At 42.6% G+C, this 23,963-nt stretch overlaps 1 protein-coding gene across 1 annotated transcript in view; it reads right to left on the bottom strand.

Annotated features, from left to right (window-relative positions):
* Positions 1–23,963, bottom strand: part of COL4A2 (collagen type IV alpha 2 chain) — a 633,759-nt gene that overhangs the window by 94,211 nt on the left and 515,585 nt on the right. Inside the window, exons 30-34 of the mRNA XM_085622168.1 lie at positions 21,664–21,825; positions 19,146–19,316; positions 16,209–16,352; positions 11,221–11,340; positions 4,032–4,213 (exon numbers count right to left, since the gene is read on the bottom strand). Coding sequence (XP_085478294.1) covers positions 4,032–4,213; positions 11,221–11,340; positions 16,209–16,352; positions 19,146–19,316; positions 21,664–21,825 — 779 coding nt within the window. The remainder of the gene's footprint in view (positions 1–4,031; positions 4,214–11,220; positions 11,341–16,208; positions 16,353–19,145; positions 19,317–21,663; positions 21,826–23,963) is intronic.

Raw genomic sequence — 23,963 nt, 5'->3', positions numbered from 1 at the left:
GGATGTAATTTAAGTGAAGGGGATAGCAAATGGTATCTCTGTGTTGCTGCTCACCCCACTCTGGACTGTTTGCAACCATCTATCATTGAACCAATCTGATAATGGATGCTTTAAAAGTTAATATCTTTTAAGCACTTTCGGGCTTTAATAGAATATGCGCTAGTTGTCAGTAGTTTATAAACATGATACGGCCTTAAGTTTGCTTTTTACCAAATTATAATTGTTAAAAAGAAAATATAAAATACCAATCACCTAGGTAAATTTTCCATTGGTGTCATTTCCTTTGATGTCATATTGGCCCAAAGGTGTTTTATGTCACTTTCTCTCTGATTTTATGAAAATTGTGCGGTTTTTCAAACAAGAACAGCTCTCAAGTGTTTCAAAATTGTTTCTGAATTATACCTTTTAAAATGTATATGTAGATACAAATAGGGATATTGATATTTCTTTCCTGTTCTTTGGTAACCCAGATACTGCCCTTGTTACCTCTGGATTTATCCGGACTCCCCTGTCATGTAGACAGCAGCAGAATAGAAAGGAAAGCTAATTTCAAGAGACCTGCTCCCTTTCTATGGTTTCACTGCATGTAGTTCATCAGCAACTATTAAGAGGCTAAGTAGAAAAGTGAGGGAATGTTTGCCAATCGTGTGATGCCATCAGTGGGTCAAGGGGTGCAGGATTACACTTTAGCTACTCTTAGCATTTTGGTAAATAGACATCCATCATCATTCCAGGTGGCTCTTGGTTACATACATATCATATCTCATCTCTGTAATAAACTTTTATGAGTTTAAAAAAACAAACTAACAGTAACCTTAGTCTACGTGAAAGTAAATACTATCTTGGTTACAACTTTAAGCTTGTCAACAGAGCATTTGGTGACCAGCTTGCAGCCAGTTTGCAGAACCATGAGGCCAGAGAGCTGAACTCCCCAGTTTGTAAATTTAGTAAAAGGGTTGCAGTCTGGAAAATCGAGTGGGGACTATTGTTTTTGTTAGACTTGGCACCATTGGCAAGGGTCTCCCTTCCATTTTTCTGCTGTTGCCTCCCATGTTTTGATATGTTTTTGCTGGACTAGATGCTTTGGGCACTTTGCCACTGCTATTCAGTGCCAAAGTGCAAGTGCTCCCTATTGTAAATTGTTGTAATGGATTAGTGACTCCATGATTGGCTTATTTGATTTACTTGTCAGTCCCAAATACAGTGCACCATGTGTGCCCAGGGCCTATAGATTAAATCCTGCTAGTGGGCTTGCAGCACTGATTGTGCCACCCACAGAAGCAGCTTGTAAAGTGTGGCTCAGGCCTGCCATTGCAGAGCCTGTGGGCAGTCTGGGACTGCCATGTCGACTTGGCAAGTGCACACACTTGCCAGTCCCTAAACCTTCCCTTTTCTACATGTACATCACCCCTAAGGTAGGCCCAGGTTGCCCCAATGGGCAGGGTGCAAAGGTAGGACATGCCCTGATGTGTGTGGCATGTCCTGATAGTGTATTACAGCCAATCTCCCATAGGCCAGAATGGGCAGTTTGATTATAACATCTTATAATCATAACTGACCCTAGGAACAAGATAGGAAAATAAAGTTTAGTATGCCTGAACTCAGAATGTTAAAATACATCTTTTAGTGTGGGTGATTTTTACATTCTTTGTTTGAAAATACCACTTTTAGAAAGTAGGTATTTTCTTGCCTAACCATCCAGCATGCCTCTGCTAGGTTTGTGTATTCCATGTCTGGTTTGTGAGTGACAGGGGGCTGGAGAGGGCCTTGGCTCCAGCAGTCGGATGGGTCAGGGCTGGGCTGAATAGGAGTAGGGGGAGGAGATTTCTTTTCACTGCCCTGGGCCCTCATAGAATAGAGAGTAGGGGGCAGAGATTTCCTTTCATTGACCTGAGCTCTCATAGAATAGAGAGTAGGGGGAAGAGATTTCCTTTCAGCTACCTGGGCCAGGTCTGCTCTCAAACAATGCTGTCTCCACCTCCTGCCAGGAAGCTGCACCCAGGAGGATAGAATTGTTTTTGACTAGGTACAGACACTCTCTGCCTTCAGAAAACAAAGGATTTTACAGTATAAATATTGGGGACCAGACCCCAGAACTTTAGATCACTTCTGGGAATCAAGACGAACCTTTGCCAAGGAGAAGAACCAAGAAAGCTGGAGGAGACTGCCCCTGTGCTGTGCTATTTCTGGGGTTGGTCTGCAGTGGTTACTTTATTTGCCAAGGAAAGGAGAAGAGGACTTTGTGAACTTTTCATCATCTTGAAGAAGAATCTCCAAGGGCTTGAAGTGTGCTTGCCTCCTGCCTGAAGTCTCAGGGATACAAGACTTCACCACCAGCTCCCCTGAATTCCCTTGCTGGGAATTCTACCTGCAGAAAGGTGCCTACTGTTGTTTGGGGCCCTCTGAGAAGACTGCGTGTCGCTGGGAGCTGGAAGCGTAACGCAACGAGGAGAAGCGTGTCGCCGCCGCAGCAGTTGCCGTTGCATCGCCGAAGAAGCGTGCCGCCGCTGCAGCTGCTCGCCGTCGCACCACTGACGAAGCGTGGCGCATCACCAGAGAAGCATATCGGCGCCGCAGAGGTCACCGTCGCATCACCGAGAAGCGTCTCGCAGGGCCTGTCGTGGCTCAGAAGTTACCGAGTTCGCCGCACGGCCGTCGGGCGTGCACACATCGCATCCAACGTCGTCGCATCGCATCAAAGACACCATTTTGTCGCATCGCACCGGATCGTCGCATCGAGGCGCCATCTTGTCGCATCGTCACCGGACCACAGTAAGAAACGACGCACCAACTCCCCACACAGTAAGGAAGCAACGCATCACCTCTCCTGCGCAGCAGTAAGGAACCGCCGCTTCCACTCCCCTAAGTGTAAGGAACGGTTCATCAACTTCCCTGCGGCCCTTTTGTTTGCATTGCGTGACGCATCTAAGGTACTTTGAGAGTAAAGTGTCGCATTTACCATCTACATTGAACTAAGCTATTTTCTACCATTTTAAAGACTTATTTTGATTACAGTATTGTGGATTTTTGCAATTTGGTCTTGTGTTAGGTCTAGTGAAGATTACTTATTTTTCTAAACTGGTGTGGTGTACATTTGTAATGTTTTCACTGTATTACTGTATGTGTTCACAAATGCTTTACACACTGCCTCTGAGATAAGCCTGTCTGCTTGTGCGAAGCTACCAAGGGGGTGAGCAGGGGTTATTTAGGAGTGTAGCCCCCTTTCCCTAGAAGCAAGGGTCCCTATTTGGACAAAGGTACCTACCTCTGCCAACTAGAGTCCCCCATTTCTAACAGTTTTACCTTAAAATCGTAGCCAAAATATAGAGGACATAAATATTGAAAGGTTAATGCACATAAGAAGGAGAGGAGAGGATGTGGCATAACGGCCTGAGCTGTCAACTTCAGAGCCGGTGGCAACCAGGTTTGAGTCTCGCGTCAGAGTCAACATACTGTGATTCTGGGCAAATCCCTTAATTTCCCCATGCCTACAATTCAGCACCTTGAGACCGTCCCGGGTGAGTTGTCGAGCTTTACAAATCCTGGATTTATTTTAAAGGGAAGCATAGATTTACTATTCTTGACTCCACATCGCCGTACCTTGAAGATATGTAATCAAGGTACAAAGATGTTGAGTTCGATATAGAAAACGCACATTTGCTGGTCAATATTTTTGTACTTGATCTTATGGCTACAATATTAAGGTACAACAACATTTTCTACTCAATATTCAGGAGCACCATTAATAGCAAATGATCAACTAGACAACTGGTTCCAATCAGAGTCTAGCTACATGGTGAACTGGCACAGTTTTAGAAGTGCAGGTATATTTATTTCCAAATAATTATTGAATCTGGTGCTGCTTCCCAGACTATTGAAAGGGGGAGGGTGAGGGAGGCTAGGCAACAGTGGCATTATTGTTTTTGTGAAGCATGGCCAATTGTCTGACATGGCGGCCAATTGTCTGTTGCCAACAGAGAAAACAGTGTTTTTTGTTCAGGCCTAAACATATCACATTATTAAATACATACCTTGTCTCCTAAATACCCGGGGAAGCCTCTCATTCCAGGAGGTCCTGCCTGGCCAGGAGTGCCCGTTTGACCAGGTACTCCAGGAAGACCAACATCACCCTTTTCACCTTCTACAGTACTGGGTTTTCCGGCCAAACCAGGAAATCCGGACTCTCCTGGGACTCCAGGCATCCCTTTACTGCCTGCAAGAAGCACACATCAAGTTGGAAGATGTCAGTGACACCGGCAGACTGTCCTGTCTGCTTGATGAACATTTTCATGTATTACAAGAAACCTGAACAAGACTCTAAATCACACTTATGCAAACAAATAATATATTTTTAGGTTCTTTAAATTAAATTAAACATCACATTTATAAGTGCAGTAAACTTATTTAAAACTGAAACATCAACACAGCTAAATTAAGAGATCTCAAACTATCTTATGACTGGTGCAAGTCTAACATCCCTAAGTAACAAAAGGTGTTGGGTGGATGGCTCACAGAAGTCTCAGTCCCTGGCAGATGCTTAAGCTGCATTCTACTGTTTCATGGTTTTACCCATTCCCTTAGTCCAGACATGGACCAATCATATACAAATCAGCCTTAGCCCTTGGTCTTTTCATTCTGGTTCACACTGGCCTGAATATATTATGGAGAATGCTATACTGCAAGTGCTAGAAATAAATAAAAATAGGAGTGGATCAACACACCTGACAAGGGTAGCACCTATGTCATGACTAGAGAAAGTTTGGACATAAAATGACTGAAGGCACAGACCGTGCTTTGTTATGTCTGATTATCATTAAAATTGATGTATGTATATTTTAAGTTAGTTGATGGGGCATTCAGATTATTTTTTTATGTAAATATGAAAAGTGTCAGTGTGGAGATCTGAAATGTGACAGGGAGAGAGTGGATTGTGAGAGGGAACTGATTTTATTAAAGTGGCTGCCTGGCATTCTGGCGAGTTCAGATTGGCGGAAATAGTTGTAGAGACAGGAACTGATCAGGGAAGGTTCGCTAGCACTGGAGATAAGAGATGCTTTTTGGGGCAGATTTACTAAGATTGTGCATCGGGGTCGCGCCACTTTTGTGACGCAGCCCCAAAGCAAAATCTTTTTTGAGATTTACTAAGCCATACAAAGCTACTACGTATGGCTTTGCATGGGTTAGTAAATACAAAGTAACGCAAGGCAGTGCATAGGGCTGCCTTGCTTTGCTTTGTGTTAGGGAGGTGTTCCATGGGTGGGAGATGGGGGTTGCCATGCATACATCCATGGATTTTGACGCAATCGCAGATTTAATAAGGTGAGTAAACCTTGGGTTGCGCCAAAATGCTACACCTCCCTGAACCAGGTGTAACGAGGAGAAATATCTTTATTTCGCCTTCTTACTTCCTATTTCTACGGGTGCTGCATTCTGCACCGGTGTAAAAACATCCAGTTTAGAGTTAAGAAATATACAAATGGAACTATGGTTTTAATGGACTCAGTTGTGTAGATTTTGAAATGTTTTTGTGTTTCGCTTAAAAGTCATGCATCAATACAATTAAAAAATACATATTAAAAAAAGTGAGAAAACTACAGAAAGTAGGTTTTTGACTTTTTAAAATACCATTGTGAAGCGGGCCTAAGGTTCTTAACCTGATGACAGAGACCGGATATTGAATCCCTGGCCTCCCCACTTCACCAAAATAGTTTTATCCTTGAGAAATCAATTTACCTACCAGTGCAGCAGCTGTGTTAACAATGGATGCGGTTAAATATTGTAGGTTAGGTCCAGCATATAGGACTATAGGAATCTGTAAATGTGAGATGTTTGAAAGGTGGAATGTTCAGAAAAGATCTTAATTCCAAAGGCTCCTGATCTCTTCAATTTTCAATCTTTCACTGTAAAATGTAATTTAAAAGCTTTTTTTAAATTATGCAAACATGAATATTTTCTTGTGCACCGAGCTGGGATATACCCCCCAAAAAATCTGTAAAATATAGAGATGAATCATTCATCTCCCTTGAATAGTTTTACAGCTCTTCTTGTGTGCCTTTTGTTCATATCTGCTTCACTGCAAAGAGTTAATTTATTTACATTCTATCTGGTAAGTCAATATTTTACATTTTGGTGATAACATGAAAGGTAGTGTTGTGGTACGCTTTCTTATGAAATCTGCATGGAATGATTTGCAAAATTCTTTAGTTTTTGCAATAGGCTAATTTGCCATCTAAATAGATTTTTAGAACTATTGTGTCTCCATACTCATGTTTAGGTTTTTATTGCATTGAATGTTACAATTTTCAGCATCAATTCTGTGTATGATTTTTGATTGCCCCTATCAACCATAAAAAACACAAATAGTTACACAAATCTTCATGAAATGAGTTAAAAAAAAAATATTGGAAACCAGTGTTTGAAGGTCTGTTTCTTTCTCATGTGAGACTGGGATGCCCAGACGAGGGTCCCGTGCTTGCCATGCCACTGGATACAAGCTATCCTGGCTGATGATGGGTTTTATTCTGAAACTAGTTCTAGGATGCTTGTTTCTGGTCCAGGGAGGATCTGGCTTGGCAGTTCGGGCTGGACTGTTCTCATGGGGAGCAGGGTCAAGTCTGATTTGCTTATGGCTCGGTCCAAACTGGGGTGGCATAGTGAGCTAAAAGACTATGGATTTCCGCCCCAGATCTCTGAACTAAGAGTGAGTGTTTGACATTGCTCAGCATTCCGTCTATTAATTGTTCTATGGGGATGCACAGACGTGGGTCCCATGCTTGCCATGCACTGGATTCAAGCTATCCTGGCTGATGAGGGGTGATACCCCAAAACTAGTCCTAGGATGCTTGTTTCCGGTCCAGGGAGGACCGTCCTTGACAGTTCGGGCTTGCCTGTTCCATGGGGAGCAGGGTCAAGTCTGATTTGCATATGGCTAGGTCCATACTAGGGTGGTGTGGTGAGCAATAAAACAATGGATTTAGATCTCTGTACTGGGGGTGAGTATTTGACATTGTTCAGTATTCCGTCCATCAATTGTTCTTTTTGCATCTTTCTCAGGGAGCAGAGTAATTTGGACTCCATCCTTCCACATCACAAATAAGCAATATATACGTGCCCTTAGCACATATACTCTGTGGGTCCTAACGATATTAACGCAAAGTGTTGCACTTGACATCACTATTAAAGTGCATTCACTGGAGAATTTGGAATTATATGTACTGTGTGTCTTAATATTATTAAATGATATATACTCCTTACAGATTTGATAAAAACCATCCTCACACTATTAAAATGTACTTACTTTAGAAATAAGAAAGATTTGTGTAATGTGTGTACTAATGTTTCATATTTGCACTTATAACGTAGTTCTTAGTCACATTCATATATCTTTACTCAAGTTATTTCACCTGTATGCAATGTGTGACATGAATCTAATGTATTGACATTTTCCATTCCTTTGTGATTGAATGTGCACATGTACACTGAATGGGCACCATTGATTTAATAATTTAAACTTGTCCCATCTAGGCCTGCATTTCTTCCTCCATGAAATGCTGTATTCGAGTTTAAATCCTTTAGTTCGGTCGAAGTTCTTAAAAGCAACACAGTTTAAAAATACATTACAGCATTCGTTTGGCTATTACAATCTAAAACTGGACCCATTAGACAAGGGGCCCGATTCACAGAATTAACTTAAGACTAAATGCTAAACTTACTACTTTGTGGTATTCACAGAATGCACTTACTACTTTTGGTATTCACAGACTGCACTTACTACTTTTGGTATTCACAGAATGGATTTACGACTACTAACTTTACGTCCGCACTCGGGCTGGAAATTCCGGCCCGGAGGCGGAGCTTCTGGGCCGGAGGCGGGGCTTCCGGGCCGGAGGCGGAGCTTCCGACCCGGAGGTGGGGATTCCGGCCAGTGGCGGAGATTTAGCCATGGCCGGAATCCCCACCTCCGGGCCGGAAGCTCCGCCTCCGGCCCGAAAGCCCCATCTCTGGCCCGGAAGCTCCGCCTCCGGGCCGGAATTTCCAGCCCAAGTGCGGACGTAATGTTAGTAGTCGTAAATCCATTCTGTGAATACCAAAAGTAGTAAGTGCATTCTGTGAATACCAAAAGTAGTAAGTTTAGGATTTTGTCTTAAGTTAATTCTGTGAATCGGGCCCAAGGAGTTTTGCAAGTCAAACATCCAAAGTCCTTAAAGTTGCTGTAAAATAGGATTCATACATAGTCAAGCTTTGAAGTAGGAACACAACATTAAAAGGGAATAAAAGCAGCATAAAAGGTGTCATTATTTTAGATCACAAGAATAAATCAAAATAATAATTGGATAGGCCCTAAATAAACAATTCCATCTTGCCCTTAAAAGCCCCACACCAATACCCACCAAAATTCTATAACGTTTGGGGCAGTTTTTAAAACAAGCTTCTTAGTTAGATGCCACTGCAACGTAAGTACAGAAGTAACTTTGTAGGTTAGACTTACTGACCAGCCGCCCAGCTTGGTAAAATGTGCATTTACAACAATCATAGATACAAGCTAGTTCTTATGTTCGGAGTTAACAGCTACTACTTGCTTGACAATCCTGGCTTGGATAGGCCAGATTGCTTTTAGAAATTTAGCAATAGAAAAAACGACACATGACCCAGTATCTGACCTACAAATTTACAAAGCTTGTTTACAGAGATGCGTTTCAAGATATTTGCACAAAGGCATAATCCAATGTCTCCACTGTCTAGCAAATGATAGGCAGAAAACAAGTAAGTGAGCATCTGTTTCCTCTTTTGCCCCACAGGCTGGGCAAGCTGCACTACCTTCCATGCGGAGCCTGCACTAAGAAATAAATGATGCAAGAGGGAAAGTACCAAGTCTAATCCTTATATACAATGATCTAATAAATGGTGTGCTTATCACGTCCAAAAAGGTTTCAAACGTTGGCTCCCATTTGTGATTTAACAGATACTCAACTACGCTACCATGACTAGTTGATGTCATTATCTTCCTCGACTCATGTTCCTAGAAAGCATATTTTACTTTTTTCGTAGAGGAGGTGGAGATACACTGCAGGCATTGCCAGAAATCGGTGAATCCCAGTGCAAAAGGAGACTGCTTAACATGACGTAGCCATTGCAGAGTGGCAATGCACCTGGGAATGAAAAGAATATCCTATAGCCCATCCCTAAAGCACTCCAGCTCAGGGACTAGCCATAATCTCAGCCAATATGAGACAGGTTTTAGTCTCACTTTGACATTGATTGGACGAAAGTTCAGGTCCATTCTAAAGAAAATCAGTGGCGTACCTTGGGGAGGTTTAAGCGCTGCCCTCAAGAACTTATTTTCAGCTACCCCCAAGGATTTAAAATTACTATAGCCCCAAAGTTTGGAACCATAGATAGCCGAGGCCACAGCTTGGGTTCTCCAAATTTCCAGTTGTGGAGCCATTGGGTGGAAAGCTGTTTGTTTTGCAAAGTTCAACGTGGCAGCAGTCCCATGGTTAAGAAGAAGCCCACTCTTAACAACCTGGCTGTTCCATAAACTGGTACTAGACAGACAAATGCCCAGATAGTCAAAGTCCATAACTCTCTCTAAATTGTCTTCCCCCCCAAACTAACTGTTCAGCAAAATTGTTTATGGGGATGGATTGCCATAAATTTTGTTTAATCGGCATTCATGGCTGGCCCATAGCTTGTGAAAAATAAACGAAATCTGTCAAGCAAAATTTCCAGGCCCTTGGGGGTCTTTGACACCGAAAGGGTGTAGTCTTCAAATAATAATGCTGGGTTTCTTAGTACCCCCCAGGGCTGGCGAGTCGTTTGCACACCCCGTACGTATGTGCTGTATTTCATTTGCAGGTACATTCACATGGTTTGTTAGTTTGTGAATAGATGTAACACTGTACTCTCGATAGAGAGAGCCAGAGCGTCCACTGAAAGTTTCCATCTATTAATGTTGCAAAGGCTCACAGGTAACCAATGACAATATTCTTCCCAGGATTAGCCTGGGATAGTTGGTGAATTTTGCAGCTGACAGCGTGGGAATGGAAAGGACAATGGATCCCCTAATAATTTGAACGGAGGGGTGTTGCTTTGGAGATAGTCCAGGTAATAACTGATGTTCACACTGTCTGAAGACTTGCCACTTTCCTTTGGACTTTGAGAGGTGTAGACCTTAATGCGTATTCCCTTTACTCTTACTGAGTGTGGCTTAGGCTAACACTCATTTCCCTGTCCCAAGAAGACTCTTGATCGAGCTTCTGAAATGCTGACACCTTCCCGCACTGTTCCACATTTTCCTATTTTTCTGCATTTACAAGATTTTGTAGATCCTTTTAGGGTTGAAACCATCCTCTTTAGTTTGGACTTAGTATAGATGATTTTAGCCTTCACCCATGTAAAGAAGAGAGAGAGAACCACAAACTCTACTCCTAGCATCAAATTCTGTTATCGATCTTTTGCATTGCTGTGACTAACTCCTTGTCTGCCTTATTCTGGTACGCCTGAACTTCTTTATGAGGTTGGGTTGTTATTGTGTACCTTTACAGCATGGCATTGAGATTTTTTTTCACCTTGACCGGACTGCTAACTTGTAATAAACCTTCTTAACTATAGTCACTGATTCCTGGCCCTTATTGTGTAGCCAAATGGGTTGCACTGTTAACGAGTTTGCTTGATTAAATGCTAACTCCCTTTACCTATCAGTCGTCAAAAAAGGTCTATCAGATAATAATGGTGAGAGGGTTGGCCAAGCGCTGGATCACTCACCATCCATATTTTAAAATACAATAAATGGATAACCAGTTTCTTGAGCAGAGGTTGGATGTTTTTTGTTTCCAAACGTGAGGTAGGCATTTACCCTCTAGTATAGGGAGGGGAGAATGATACAGGTCAAGGGATTGGAAGTTACTAGGAGAGGTCTGCTATATTTGTGGATGATTTCCAGATAAGAAAGCAAATTAAACACTGCAGTGTGATAGCTCAGTGGATTAATGCATCTCCCACAGAGGTCTGTGTGTAACCTTCTGTTCACATATTTGAATCTGATGAGCAACATCTCAACCCTTGATTCTACTGATTTCATTCAACGTACTATTTCTCCCTTGTGCTGAACAGGACTGGGAGACTGAAGCACTGACTTGAGAATAACTGATTAGCACAAACGGGAAGTTGATGAAAAACATACGCATTGCTTCCAATTCACCATTTACTGTGCATTCTTACCTTTTTGTCCAGAGATCCCTGTTTCACCTGAAATTCCACCATCTCCTTTCAGACCTTTTGCCATTGTATGGGATTCCGGTTTTGGTTGTACTCCTGGCTTGCCTGTTTCACCGCGATCACCTGAAAAACATCCCGTACAATCACATCGGACTGTAAAACAGACATGTATTTTCATGAAGTGACATTAGAAGCTCTGGTCACTCAGTGACAAATAGGCACTGCCAGAGTCGGACTGACTTGTTGGGCAATCTGGTAGTGTCAGAAGGGCTTCTCTGACAGATCAGTGTGTGGTCCGTTTCTTTGGCTGTTTGGGGTCTGTTTTGTGGTCTGGTGTTTTTACTGTTGATTTCTCTGACATTACCGCAAACATTGCCAGCAGCAAGCAAAAATACATGCAGTTTTCGATACCTTGCAAAACCCCTATACACCATGTCTTTACAAGTTCAAAACTGCCCTGATTTGCAAATATGGGCCACTTTTTTAAATATCTGATTCTCGAACAGGCCCGTTTTTATTTTGGTGCCCAGGCCTATTTTTCTCTCCCAGTTTGACCCTGGGCACCTCCTTCAAAACTGTTTGTGCTGCACAGCGGGTGACTATCCATTATTATACAAATCGCTAGTCAGACAGCTGCTTCAAAGCCCAGTAATTGATATTACTGGGAGCTATCACCCACGAAGTTGACTCATATCCATGGGCCTCATTTTCTATATTTTGACGCTTGGCAGCATAGCAAACCTTGTTGATGCGCTGCCATGGTTTAGAATAAGTGGTTAGGAATGTGCCATATCTACAAGATACGGTGCATTCCTGTCTTTCTCCCCTGCGCTGTCAAGCAAACAGCAGCCCTGTGCCAATGCAGACACCCTTGCCCGATGGTGCAAGGGGGCCAGCACTGCAGGGATGATTGTTTATGTGCAGGAACACTTACATCGCAAAAAAGAACCCAGCTGTTGCAAAGAGACTAACCCTTCACTGGAGAAAACAGAGTTTTCTTGTAAAACCCTCACCCACCAGTGTTACCCCTTGGTGGCATGCTTAATCATCAGGTGTATCCCGTTTCGCTACAGAGCAGAACGTGCTGCGACCTATGTACTATGCAGGAGCATTTAAGTGACTATGTAATGATAAAGGAGATGGTGTTAAAAAATAGGAGTGGGGGTTGTGCTGGAGTGTATCTTAAAAATACCTGACTAGTCGGTGTATCCTATTTATTCTGGCCTCTAGTCGATATGATTAAAAAGGGGGGATTAGGAAAGTAGGATGTCATGTACTTGCTTTCCTAAAAGTTCAACATGTTTCAAGCAGTACCCCTATTGCCTTTTTATCAGGATCTAGGGAAACTAACTCCCTGGTACCACTCCTGCTGTTTCACATTAGATGTGTACTCATTGCATGCTAATGATTACTTTACCACCTATCTTGCGATCACTGTACTCATATAAGATGCTTGAATAACGCATCATGGTTCCTCCAGGGAGAGGGTAGTCTGTAGTCACAAGTATATGTTTCAAATTGGTTACTGATAGCGAGCGCCAGGATGCCTGTATAGGTAACAGTCTGTGCAACAGTAGAGAAAGAGATGGACTCCAGAGGGGAAATATTTACTATTCCCACTCCAGTCTGTGCAACAGTAGGGAAAGCGTTGGACTTCCGAGAGGTAACATTTACTATTCCCACTCCAGTTTGTGCAACAGTAGGGAAAGTGTTGAACTCAAGAGGGGTAAAATGTACTATTCCCCCTCCAGTCTGTGCAACAGTAGGAAAAGTGTTGGACTCCAGAGAGATAAGATTTACTACTCCCACTCCAGTCTATGCAACAGTAGGGAAACCATTGGAATTCATAGGGTTAAAATATACAATATTACCACTCCAGTCTGTGCAACAGTAGGGAAAGCGTTGGACTTCAGAGGGGTAACATTTACTATTCCCACTCCAGTCTGTGCAACAGTAGGGAAAGCGTTGGACTTCAGAGGGGTAACATTTACTATTCCCACTATAGTCTGTGCAACAGTAGGGAAAGTGTTGAACTCCAGAGGGGTGAAAGTTACTATTCCCACTCCAGTCTGTGCAACAGTAGGGAAGGCGTTAGACTGCAGAGTAGTAACATTTACTATTCCCACTCCAGTTTGTGCAACAGTAGGGAAAGTGTTGAACTCAAGAGGGGTAAAATGTACTATTCCCCCTCCAGTCTGTGCAACAGTAGAGAAAGAGATGGACTCCAGAGGGGAAATATTTACTATTCCCACTCCAGTCTGTGCAACAGTAGGGAAAGCGTTGGACTTCCGAGAGGTAACATTTACTATTCCCACTCCAGTTTGTGCAACAGTAGGGAAAGTGTTGAACTCAAGAGGGGTAAAATGTACTATTCCCCCTCCAGTCTGTGCAACAGTAGGAAAAGTGTTGGACTCCAGAGAGGTAAGATTTACTACTCCCACTCCAGTCTATGCAACAGTAGGGAAACCATTGGAATTCATAGGGTTAAAATATACAATATTACCACTCCAGTCTGTGCAACAGTAGGGAAAGCGTTGGACTTCAGAGGGGTAACATTTACTATTCCCACTCCAGTCTGTGCAACATTAGGGAAAGCATTGGACTTCAGAGGGGTAACATTTACTATTCCCACTATAGTCTGTGCAACAGTAGGGAAAGTGTTGAACTCCAGAGGGGTGAAAGTTACTATTCCCACTCCAGTCTGTGCAACAGTAGGGAAGGCGTTAGACTGCAGAGTAGTAACATTTACTATTCCCACTCCAGTCTAGGCAACAGAGAGGGAAAGCATTGAACTGCAGAGAGGAAACATTTACTATTCCCACTCCAGTTTGTGCAACAGTAGGGAAAGTGGTGGATTGCAGAGGGGTCAAACTTACAATTCCTTCTCCAGTATGTGCAAAAGTAGGGAAAGCATTGGACTGGAGCGGGGTAATATTTACTATTCTCACTCCAGTCTACTCAACAGTAGAGAAACCATTGGCGTTCGAAGGGGCAAAATTTACTATTCCCACTCCAGTCTGTGCAACAGTAGGAAAAGAGACGGACTCCAGAGGGGAAATATTTACTATTCCCACTCCAGTCGGTGCAACAGTAGGGCAAGCGTTGAACTTCCGAGAGGTAACATTTACTATTCCCGCTCCCATCTGTGCAACAGTAGGGAAAGTGTTGAACTGCAGAGGGGGGAAATTAACTATTCCCACTCCAGTCTCGGCAACAGAGAAGGAAAGTGTTGAACTGCAGAGAGGAAACATTTACTATTCCCACTCCAGCTTGTGCAACAGTAGGGAACGTGTTGGACTCCAGAGAGGTAAAATGTATTACTCCCACTCCAGTCTATGCAACAATCGGGAAACCATTGGAGTTCGGAGGGGTAGAATATACACTATTCCCACTCCAGTCTGTACAACAGCAGGGAAAGCGTTAGACTTCAGGAGGGTAACATTTACTATTCCCACTCCAGTGTGTGCGATAGTAGATAAAGTGTTGAACTTCGGAGAAGTAACATTTACTATTTCCACTCCAGTTTGTGCAACAGTAGGGAAAGTATTTGAGTTGAGAGGGGTAACATTTACTTTTGCCACTCCAGTCTATGCAACAGTAGGGAAATCGTTGGACTTCGGAGGGATATAATGTATTATTTCCACTCTAGCTTATGCAACAGTAGGTAAAGTACCTCACTTCAAACACATAACATATATGAAACATAACCCTAATAATTAAAAAACGTATAAACTTTCAATGTAAACTTTATTAATTAATCAACAAAATGTATATAAAAATACGATATTCTTGACAACACCACCCCCAGATCTGCCAAGGCTAGGTGGAGGACATTCCTTCTCACGCCTGGAGGCCAAAGCTTGGAACGACCTTCCCTTGCACCTCAGGATGGCCTGATCGCTCCCAGAATTCAGGAAAGGACTCAAGACCTGGCTGATCAAATGAAGAGATCACCACGAAGCAGCAAGCAAATCGAGCACCATGAGACCCTCACAGATGATTTGCCACGCTTTACAAATCATGATTGACTGACTGAACGATATTTCTGCATCACAATATTGTTGTGTCACAATATTTTTTCTCCAATATTTGTGCATCCAATATTTCCAAATCTCTGTTGCTAGTGCAAGCTTTTTCAAATTTAGGAACCTCCAATAAATATGCATTGATAGAGTGCAGCGATTTAACTCTTCTGTACTGGGTCTCATTGCCTGAGACACCAGCCGGAAAGTTTGTGGATATCAGTGCGCTTTAGAAATCCTCATTCATTAATTCAAGGAAGGCACTCCTGCATAGATCAAAACCCAACCATGACATCAAACAACATGCAGACAGCAGTATGTAATGCAATCCCCTACCCGGCACATTACTTACATAATTTTGAGAAAATCTCTGCACTGTCAACTGGTTTCTTTAAGTGGAAACTGAGAATAACACTCATTGTTGGAACTGATGATACTAGCTTCAAACCAATGAAAATCATGAAAATAGGATAAGATCAGCATTTGAGGGTTGCAGTGCATTACAAGGCTCTTTAAGAGAGAATACAGAAAGAGATTCCAAATCAATCTCTACTACTGACTCCAAGTGTCCTTAATTTCCAGAAAGGAAATTTTGTTTATGTCCTTTCTACAGTGTGTCGATTGCATGATATCATGTGAAAGTACATATTCAATGTGATTTTCTGTATCTTGGGCTGTAATGAACCAAAAATATACAGACTGAAGTAATTTGAGGACAATGTTGATCCTGTGGTAACATGCCTCATACTACAGTTCAAGGTCAGTGCCTATTTTTGATGTTCATGAACAAACCATGGCTATCCATGTTTTGTCACTGCTCAGCCATTGAAGACCTCTGTTTGGCTGTAATTTGGACCATTCATTTGAGTAGACTTGTTTGACTCTAATTAGTTAACGATCCGAGTATGTGTGCAAGCATGGTGTCATAATTATAAGCAGCATTTCAAAACAATATAAAAAGAGTCATACCTTTGAAACCTGGAACACCAGAAATACCCTTCACACCTCTGATGCCTTCACTGCCAATGTTGCCCTTGGATCCTTTCCATCCTGGTCTACCTTTTGGGCCACTCATGCCCTGGAAACCAGCTACTCCAATTGAGCCTTTAACACCTAGATCAAGATAAAAGAGGGTAACGGCATGAAATGTGATGTGTCTATGAGTTTCTCCTTTATCAGAATGTAATAGTAGGTTCTGTTTGTTTATCACACCTTAAATATCTTCTAATGTACTATATCAGTATTTGTATGATGCTTTCCTAACCCATTAGAGGCAAAAATGTGTTCCACCTTTGATTTACACTCATCTAATATTATTTGTATTTTTGTTCTGATTTTTCCCACAGAATCAACCAATTTAACCTGGCAGTTCTCCTTCAACCCCCCTGGTAGGAACAATATAGATAGGATAGGCATAAAGGGTGTGGCAGTGCATTAAGGTCAGGCTCGTGTGGGATGATGCATGTCGTCTTCACGTTTTAGTGTGCAGTGATTTCACCTGTTGGGATAACATTTTTAGGTAGGATATTTATCTAGTAATTCTGGCCCTCGTGTGCAAAACTGTTTTGCGGTCGGACATTTTTGTATTCACACAGTTACCAACTTGCAATTTGATAATACATACCGAATCAGTATTTGGAAGGGGCATGTTAAAGGTGTCTCTTCCAGATTCCGATTCCATATTGTAAGTATTACTGTTCTGAAACTGACATCCAGTTGCAAAACATTACTATTTCAACACCTACTTGAAAGAGGTGGTAAGCCATTTGCAAACAGGAAGGGGTTCCCAAGGAAACCCTTGCCTTTTCGGAATGGTAACTAAAAGGTTTTTTTTGGAGCAGGCAATGGTCCCTGGGTGTCACTGCATGTTCCTAAAAAAGGTGTGCATAGTTTGTCATCTTTTTGTTTTTTTAATGCACCCGGAGGAAAGGGGCTGCATAAAAAAAAAAAAGCAATCACAGACATGTTGGTCTGCTCACCCTAGCAGGTCACCATGCATGTAAGTAGAGCCAATTGTAGTGGGTAACAATTAGCTACCCACATCATGCATATTATTAATGAGTGTGGTAACAGTGAAACCCACCACAATTCAGTGTTTTGTGAATTCACCTATTAGTACAAGGTTAGTTAGCAAAATACCAATTGGTTAGGTAGAAGTCAGTGCACAAATTGCGACCACTTCTACCGAATGCATTTTAGTACATTCCATTTAAGGAATCGTAAATTGCAATTCATTCTTTGCCGCAATTTACAATTTGTCATGAGGTTCCCAGTTCTTTACTGCTTTAATACAGTGGGCAAAGCGTTCGGCTCATTACCTCAGTAGTTGGTAAATGTGAACAGTGTGTCCACCACATTACTAAAGAAAATCCTGGTGTGAGCATTTTTGTGATCATTGATAAGAGTGGAAACAAAATTAAGTACAATGCTCATTAAACAGAACAGAGAAAGAGGTAGCTCCACCTTAACCAACCCAATCTCTAACACTAGCTTTAGGAAAAGTGGGAAAGGAAATCGTCTGAAAGTGCAGTGTGCTGAAATCACACTTATTGAAAGGGAAAGCAGTCGGCACAGTTATTGCTGACTGGTTTCACTTTGATCAGTGCTTGGGTGTTTCAGGTCCCGAGCACCGATCCATTCACTGGGAAGGGAAAAATGCCCCCTTTTCAGAGGTACCTCCTCCTAGTGCATCCATGCGCGGGATCATCCCAGGCGCGCGATCCCCATACAGAAATGCATCCAATAGACATCCGGAAGGGAAGGGAGCGACCCCCCAGCATTTGCTCCCCCTCCAAACAAAACACAATTTTTGTCCTCTCCTCTATGAGGGAAGTAAGCACATCAGACACAAGGGAATATATATACAAAGAAAGAAGTGGAGGTTGGGGGGGCGGTTAACCACCACGGGAAAATGGTCAAAAGAAAGAAGTGGTGGGGTGACCCGCGCAGGCATCGGGTCTGCCCCTACCCTGTAACAGGCCCAACATTCTTTCTGCAACCCCTGTGAGGCAGATTGGGGGTGTTTAACCTACTCCATTAGATTACAAAGACTTCTATTGTTTTCTGCTTGGGACAAAAAAAATAACAACAAATAATAAGCCCCCCACCATTGGAGAAAATCCTCAGGTTTTTTCTCCAATATTATTAATGTTATTCGTTATTTATTTTTAAACAAAAACAGCTACTATGGGAGTTAGCTTTTAAAAAAATCTAAAATGCTAAAAGTTTGGTGCATGGCTGTCAAAACCTTTGGAGGCCATCCAGCAAACTTGATAGTGGTTCCAGAGATGACCGCTGGACTGGCCATCATTTCTAAATCAGATAGACTACCTTTTGTCGGGGTGGCGGACATTAAGTCTCCCATCACCCAAACGGATGGTAGTCAATTCTCTAGAGCCTGAATTAGGCTCTTAGTTCAAAGCACCCTCCCATTAGCAATTAGAAGGACCATAACAGAACTTTAGAACTGTGTTAGATCAAACAGTGGCATCAACAATCTCACAATGTGTCACTTTCTAGCCATGGGTTTATTGAAGACTGAGGCGCTCAGTTTGAGTGGCCTGGTAATCCTCCCAGTAACTGTACCCCAGAAGTTATCAATTCTGGGGTACTGTTAACCTAAGGGGTGGAATGGGAGTTACCAGTAGACTGCAAGCTGGAGTTTGAGGGTTTACTAAGAAATGAGGAATTACCAGAGAAATAGGTCATTCTGATTCCCCTGCTACTTCCTCATTTGTTGGCTGCTTTCATTGGCTTCAATTGGATTAAGGTGCCACTCATAATGAGGACCTGAGGATTTGGAATTGCTATTGCATTCTAAGTAGGAACAGGGGGGAGTTCATTATTAGTTTTCACAATTGCAAAATGTGCCATCATCATGTAAAACACTATTGAAAAAGTCCTTACCTTTGAGGCCTGGTAGGCCATGCATTCCTTCCAGGCCTGGCAAGCCGGGCTCTCCAGGTCTGCCTCTTCTGCCAATAAAACCCTGGCCACCCGAGTCCCCTGAGAATCCTTTTAATCCTCGAGGACCAGGGGGTCCTTGATTGCCCTGATCACCGCTTTGCCCCTTTGGACCTGAAATAAATATGACAAAAAGTGTAAACATAGCACACCCGATCACCAAAATGTTTAGTAATCAGCACCCTGTATGTGGAGAAAATCTTTCTGTAGCCCCCATGGGGAAAAATGCATAGGAGAGTTTGCCGGTTTCAAAACCAGCCTGCATTGCCGTGCCGTGCATTTGTATTATATCATAGCTATGGCAGGCAATACAGGTAACTGGTTAAGTTAGAGAAAGCATGCAGTATGTTGGTAGGAGGTAATAGATATTTGAACCACATTCAGCTGGATTCAGCAGTGAAAGCGTGCAAGTCACCCAATAAAAGGGGGGTAAAGACGAAAAGCTCCAGGGGCAGGACTCTCACACGAATAGGGTGGAAAGCCATCTGGTAAAGAGCATGGAACAGAGATAGACCAGTAAGCCATCCAATTAAGATCATGGGGCTGACCCAAAGCAGTACTGTATACAATGCCGTCTGTGAAAGGCAGCTGAAGGTGTCTGTAGCAAGACTACAAAAAGCATGATCTTGGTACTCTGGAGTTTTTTCATGAGTTCTCAGATATCTGAGCATTTGTCCTGTGGGAGCACCATGGTTCACGTGGTAGACTAGAAATGGAAAAAAGTGCACGGGCTAGCTTCCAAAACAATGCGCACTTGCAGTTGAATAACCGAAAGTCTATTCCTGAAGGCTGAGCTGACGGGCTCTTATGTTGGAGAAAACCTTCATGCCTCCAATCTCTAATTTGGGCAATGGTTGCAAGAGGTAGTTGCTTGGCAGTATGAGTATTTTTCGAAAATTTCCTACTGGACTCTCCTGTAAATTAGACCTATTATTTTATAAGTGTTGTGGTAGGAACAGTTTGCAAACTTAACTTCTGTTGACAATATTGGTTTAAAATCAATCTACCAATATATTATTACATCATTCCTGAGAATTGTGTAGACAAAGGGGTTACTGTCTGAAGAGAACACTGCACATTTCTTTATTTACAATCAAAGACCTAGTGCAGTGATTCTTAACCTGTGGTTCGAGGACGCCTGAGAGTCCACAAGGCCTACTCGTGGGTCTGCGACTGTTTTACAAAATTAAAATATATTAAATTGAATAAGGTATATAAATATAAATAAGCACACTTGAAAATTTGCAAACCTTTTCTATATTTGATAGTGAATTAAACAAAATATTTCAATATTTGAGCATTTGTTTGGTGCATACTTGTTTTTGTATTTTTAATTTTTTTTTTTGATGTTCAAATCACAGAGATGTCTTAGGCCGGGGGTCCCGGCTTCCAATAATGTCTCAGTGGAAGACCCCAAACTCCAGTAATGATTCGGTGGGGGTCCACCCAAGTCAAAATGTTAAGATCCGCTCACGTAGAGGGACTCACTCACCATTAGACTATTGTAGTTCTGAGAGGCAGGGATTAAGACAGACCACTGAGCACTATAATATGCCAGCCCTACAGTCCTACAGTCAGGCACTGCAAACTTTCTGAGAAGTGTTATGTAGGGTTCTCGGACAGGTGTGAGCCACAAATTAATCAAAATGGTAAGATAGCCAAAAGGCTTACACTACCATTCCACATACCATGAGCCACATTGATAAGCCTCCATTTTAGAGTACAAGAATTAGTTGTAATTCAGTGGTCCGAAGAAAGCTTTAAGCTTGATGCTGATTGATGCCATCACAATTCTGCATGGTTAAACACAAAAATGAAAGCGCTATCTAGTGGTGACTGAAAAAAAGAGACACACACCAATAAAGAAATTTACACTAAATAAATGTCCATGCAAAGCCAAAATGTATGTACGCTTCTCCATTGCACTGAGGTGCAATTACATGGCTAATTTTGAATGCTTGTGTTTTTGTGAACTGTATTGAAATATTATACCTTGTTTTTGTTTCTCCTATTTCTGTATATAGAAATTAAAATTTGTATATGAATTTGATGTCTGAAAATAAAACATGTTTTTAGACCACTGTCAAAACATTCATTCTAAATGCATTTGTCAAATATCTTTTCCATTTTGAACTGGCCCAAAAATGATTATATTGTGTTATTTGGAACATTTTTTAATTTATATGAATATGGAATGTGCAGAAATTGATGTTGTCTTAATTCAGGAGCAACATTCACAAATTACAAAAAGTAGTGTAATCCTATGGATCTGTGCCAGGTACTGTAATACGCAACATAGTGTACTAACGCATGTAATTAATTTTTACCTTTCAGAAAAAGTACAGGTAATGGACACTGTATACAGTAACATTGATCCAAATGCGTGTGCGACATATGTATTTGAAAAGCGAATATAACATTTCTTTAATTTTTTTTATGGTTGAAACAAAGATTTCCTCACCCACAAACCCCGGCAGGCCAATAGTCCCTCCTGGACCTGGCTTCCCGCTGAGTCCTGGAAATCCATATAGTCCCGCTGGCCCCGGTACACCAATCGGACCCGCGTCCCCCAAGGGCCCTTCTTCGCCTTTATTCCCTCGCCATCCTGGAAGGCCGTCGTATCCTAAACATCACAAAAAGCAGCCACATTTTTAGACAATTACTTCAAATCCACCTAACTTGTTGTGTGGATGCCACACTGCCATTTCAATGCCTGTCCCCCTGAGGAGGAAGGAGGCAGTGGAAAACAAAACAAAGGACAGTGGGGGACATGGTATCACACATGATTCACATGTGCCGTTTGTGAAAAGAAAGAAATTATAAAGAAAACATGTTTATAAAACAAAAACAGACATTTCGTGGCTAATTCAAACTGAAGGACACATTGGGCCCGATTGCCTATTTTACTAAAAACATCGATGAATCAGAGATTTCCTCCTATTCTGCAGATCAGGGAAGTGACACAATACTTTGGAATGTGTATGAAAATGTATACAAACAATAGATTTAAATGCATCTTTCAACTGTCCTATACCCATTCACTCACAAAGGGGACAGTTTTCAAGAGTAGGTAGGTGTTGAAGACTTGTACATTTCCACATGCACCATTTTTTCTCCATTTGAACATAATTTACGAGGGAGAGAAATGGAACACATTAATCTCTAGAAAATATGGGGAATTTCTGTATTTTTAGCACCCACTTTTCACATTTTGGACTTGATTACAAGTGATATTTATCTCACCCGCAAATAACTATACCTTGGGGTTCACTATTAATCAGGTGTGATAAATAGCACCTATTACGAGTTGTTGGGGAATAACATTTGGATTTTAGTGTTTAATGCACCACAATCCGCATGGTATGGTTAATACTGTACACATTTCCAGCGGCGGCTCCTGCGCTAAGGCGGAGGAGCATTGCCCCACTGCTTTTTGAGCAGTACAGAAAGGAAAAATAAAATTATAATAACACAATGTTATTATCATTTTATTTTTCCGTACTGGCTCAGTGTTTTTTAATTTTAGGTGTGGGCAAGGCTGGGGTGTCACAGGAGCAGGGGGGAGAGGTGCGCATGACGGTTTGGCCGGCCGTCTTGGGCATGTACAGCCTGAGTGGAGAACATGCACAGGCTCCCAGTCACTGTCTGAGCACCAAACCCGGGCGTTCGGACCAATCACGACGCTGCTGTCATCATGGTGACAGCAGCGTTGTGATTGACTAGGGAATCCTGGGAGCCTGTGTGCTTCCGGTGCTTCCGTGAGACAGAAGAGGACGGAGGAGAGAAACTGCAGCAGCTAAGTGAATTTTAATTTTATTTGTACCCGCCCCTCCCCCCAGTTTTATTCATTAGCAGCTGCCACTGCACATTTACCCTTTTACATTTCAGCAGGTTTGACCAGCCGAAATGCAATGAAGCTTGAGGTATTTAACGCATCTGATAATTATTGGATCTGTTAAATACATTTTAACTAGTAATTCCGAACCATGCATGCGAAAGCCAACTGGTAAAAGCTGGGAACATCAACAAAGTTTACCCTTGAAGGGTTTTCACTTATTATCAATAGCAATCCCCCTGGGATCTAATGGCGTTATTTCTCATTTCCCAGCTATGACATCAGCATTAATTGTCTCAGTTCTTAGGGGCTCATTATGATTGCGGGAGAATCGCCATCGCCAGGCTGGTGGTGGCGATCCTCCCACCATCATATTGTGATTCACCCACCGCCACATTAGGATGGTGCTGGAAATCACATTGGTCCCGCGGGGGACAGAAAGTCTGACCACCTTGGTCCCGCAAGGCAGTCCTTTTCCGCCCGCCTTGCGGAACCCGGAACCAGGGCATCATTGCGGCGGTGCCGTGCAGGCACCGCCATAGTGATTTGGATGAGCCCTTCCGCCTGTCTTTTTGCGATGGTAATCCCGCCACAAAAAGACAGGCAGACACTGGCTTTGGGGGCCCGGTGCGGGCCACCTCTGTGGGGGGTTGCACACCCCCTACATTTCCATGCACAAGGTGGCAGGCACTGCGTGGTGCCTGCCACGTTGTGCATGGAAATGCACATCGTGGCATTTTCACATTGCATACGGTGCTGCTGCCAGCAGCACCGTCCGCAATGTGAAAAGACCAAGATGCGCCCGCCAGTGTAGCGGGTGCATCCTAATTGGGCTGGTGGGACCGCTGCACGTCTCGCAGGCGGACCCATCACCATTATGATGGCGGGCGGACATCAGTCCGCCCGCCATCATAATGAGCCCCTTA

This window comes from Triturus cristatus, chromosome 8 (assembly GCF_964204655.1).
Source record: "Triturus cristatus chromosome 8, aTriCri1.1, whole genome shotgun sequence".
In the NCBI taxonomy this organism is placed as follows: domain Eukaryota; kingdom Metazoa; phylum Chordata; class Amphibia; order Caudata; family Salamandridae; genus Triturus; species Triturus cristatus.
Note: the sequence above shows the minus strand (reverse complement) of the source record. Positions and strands in the feature narration are given on the sequence as shown.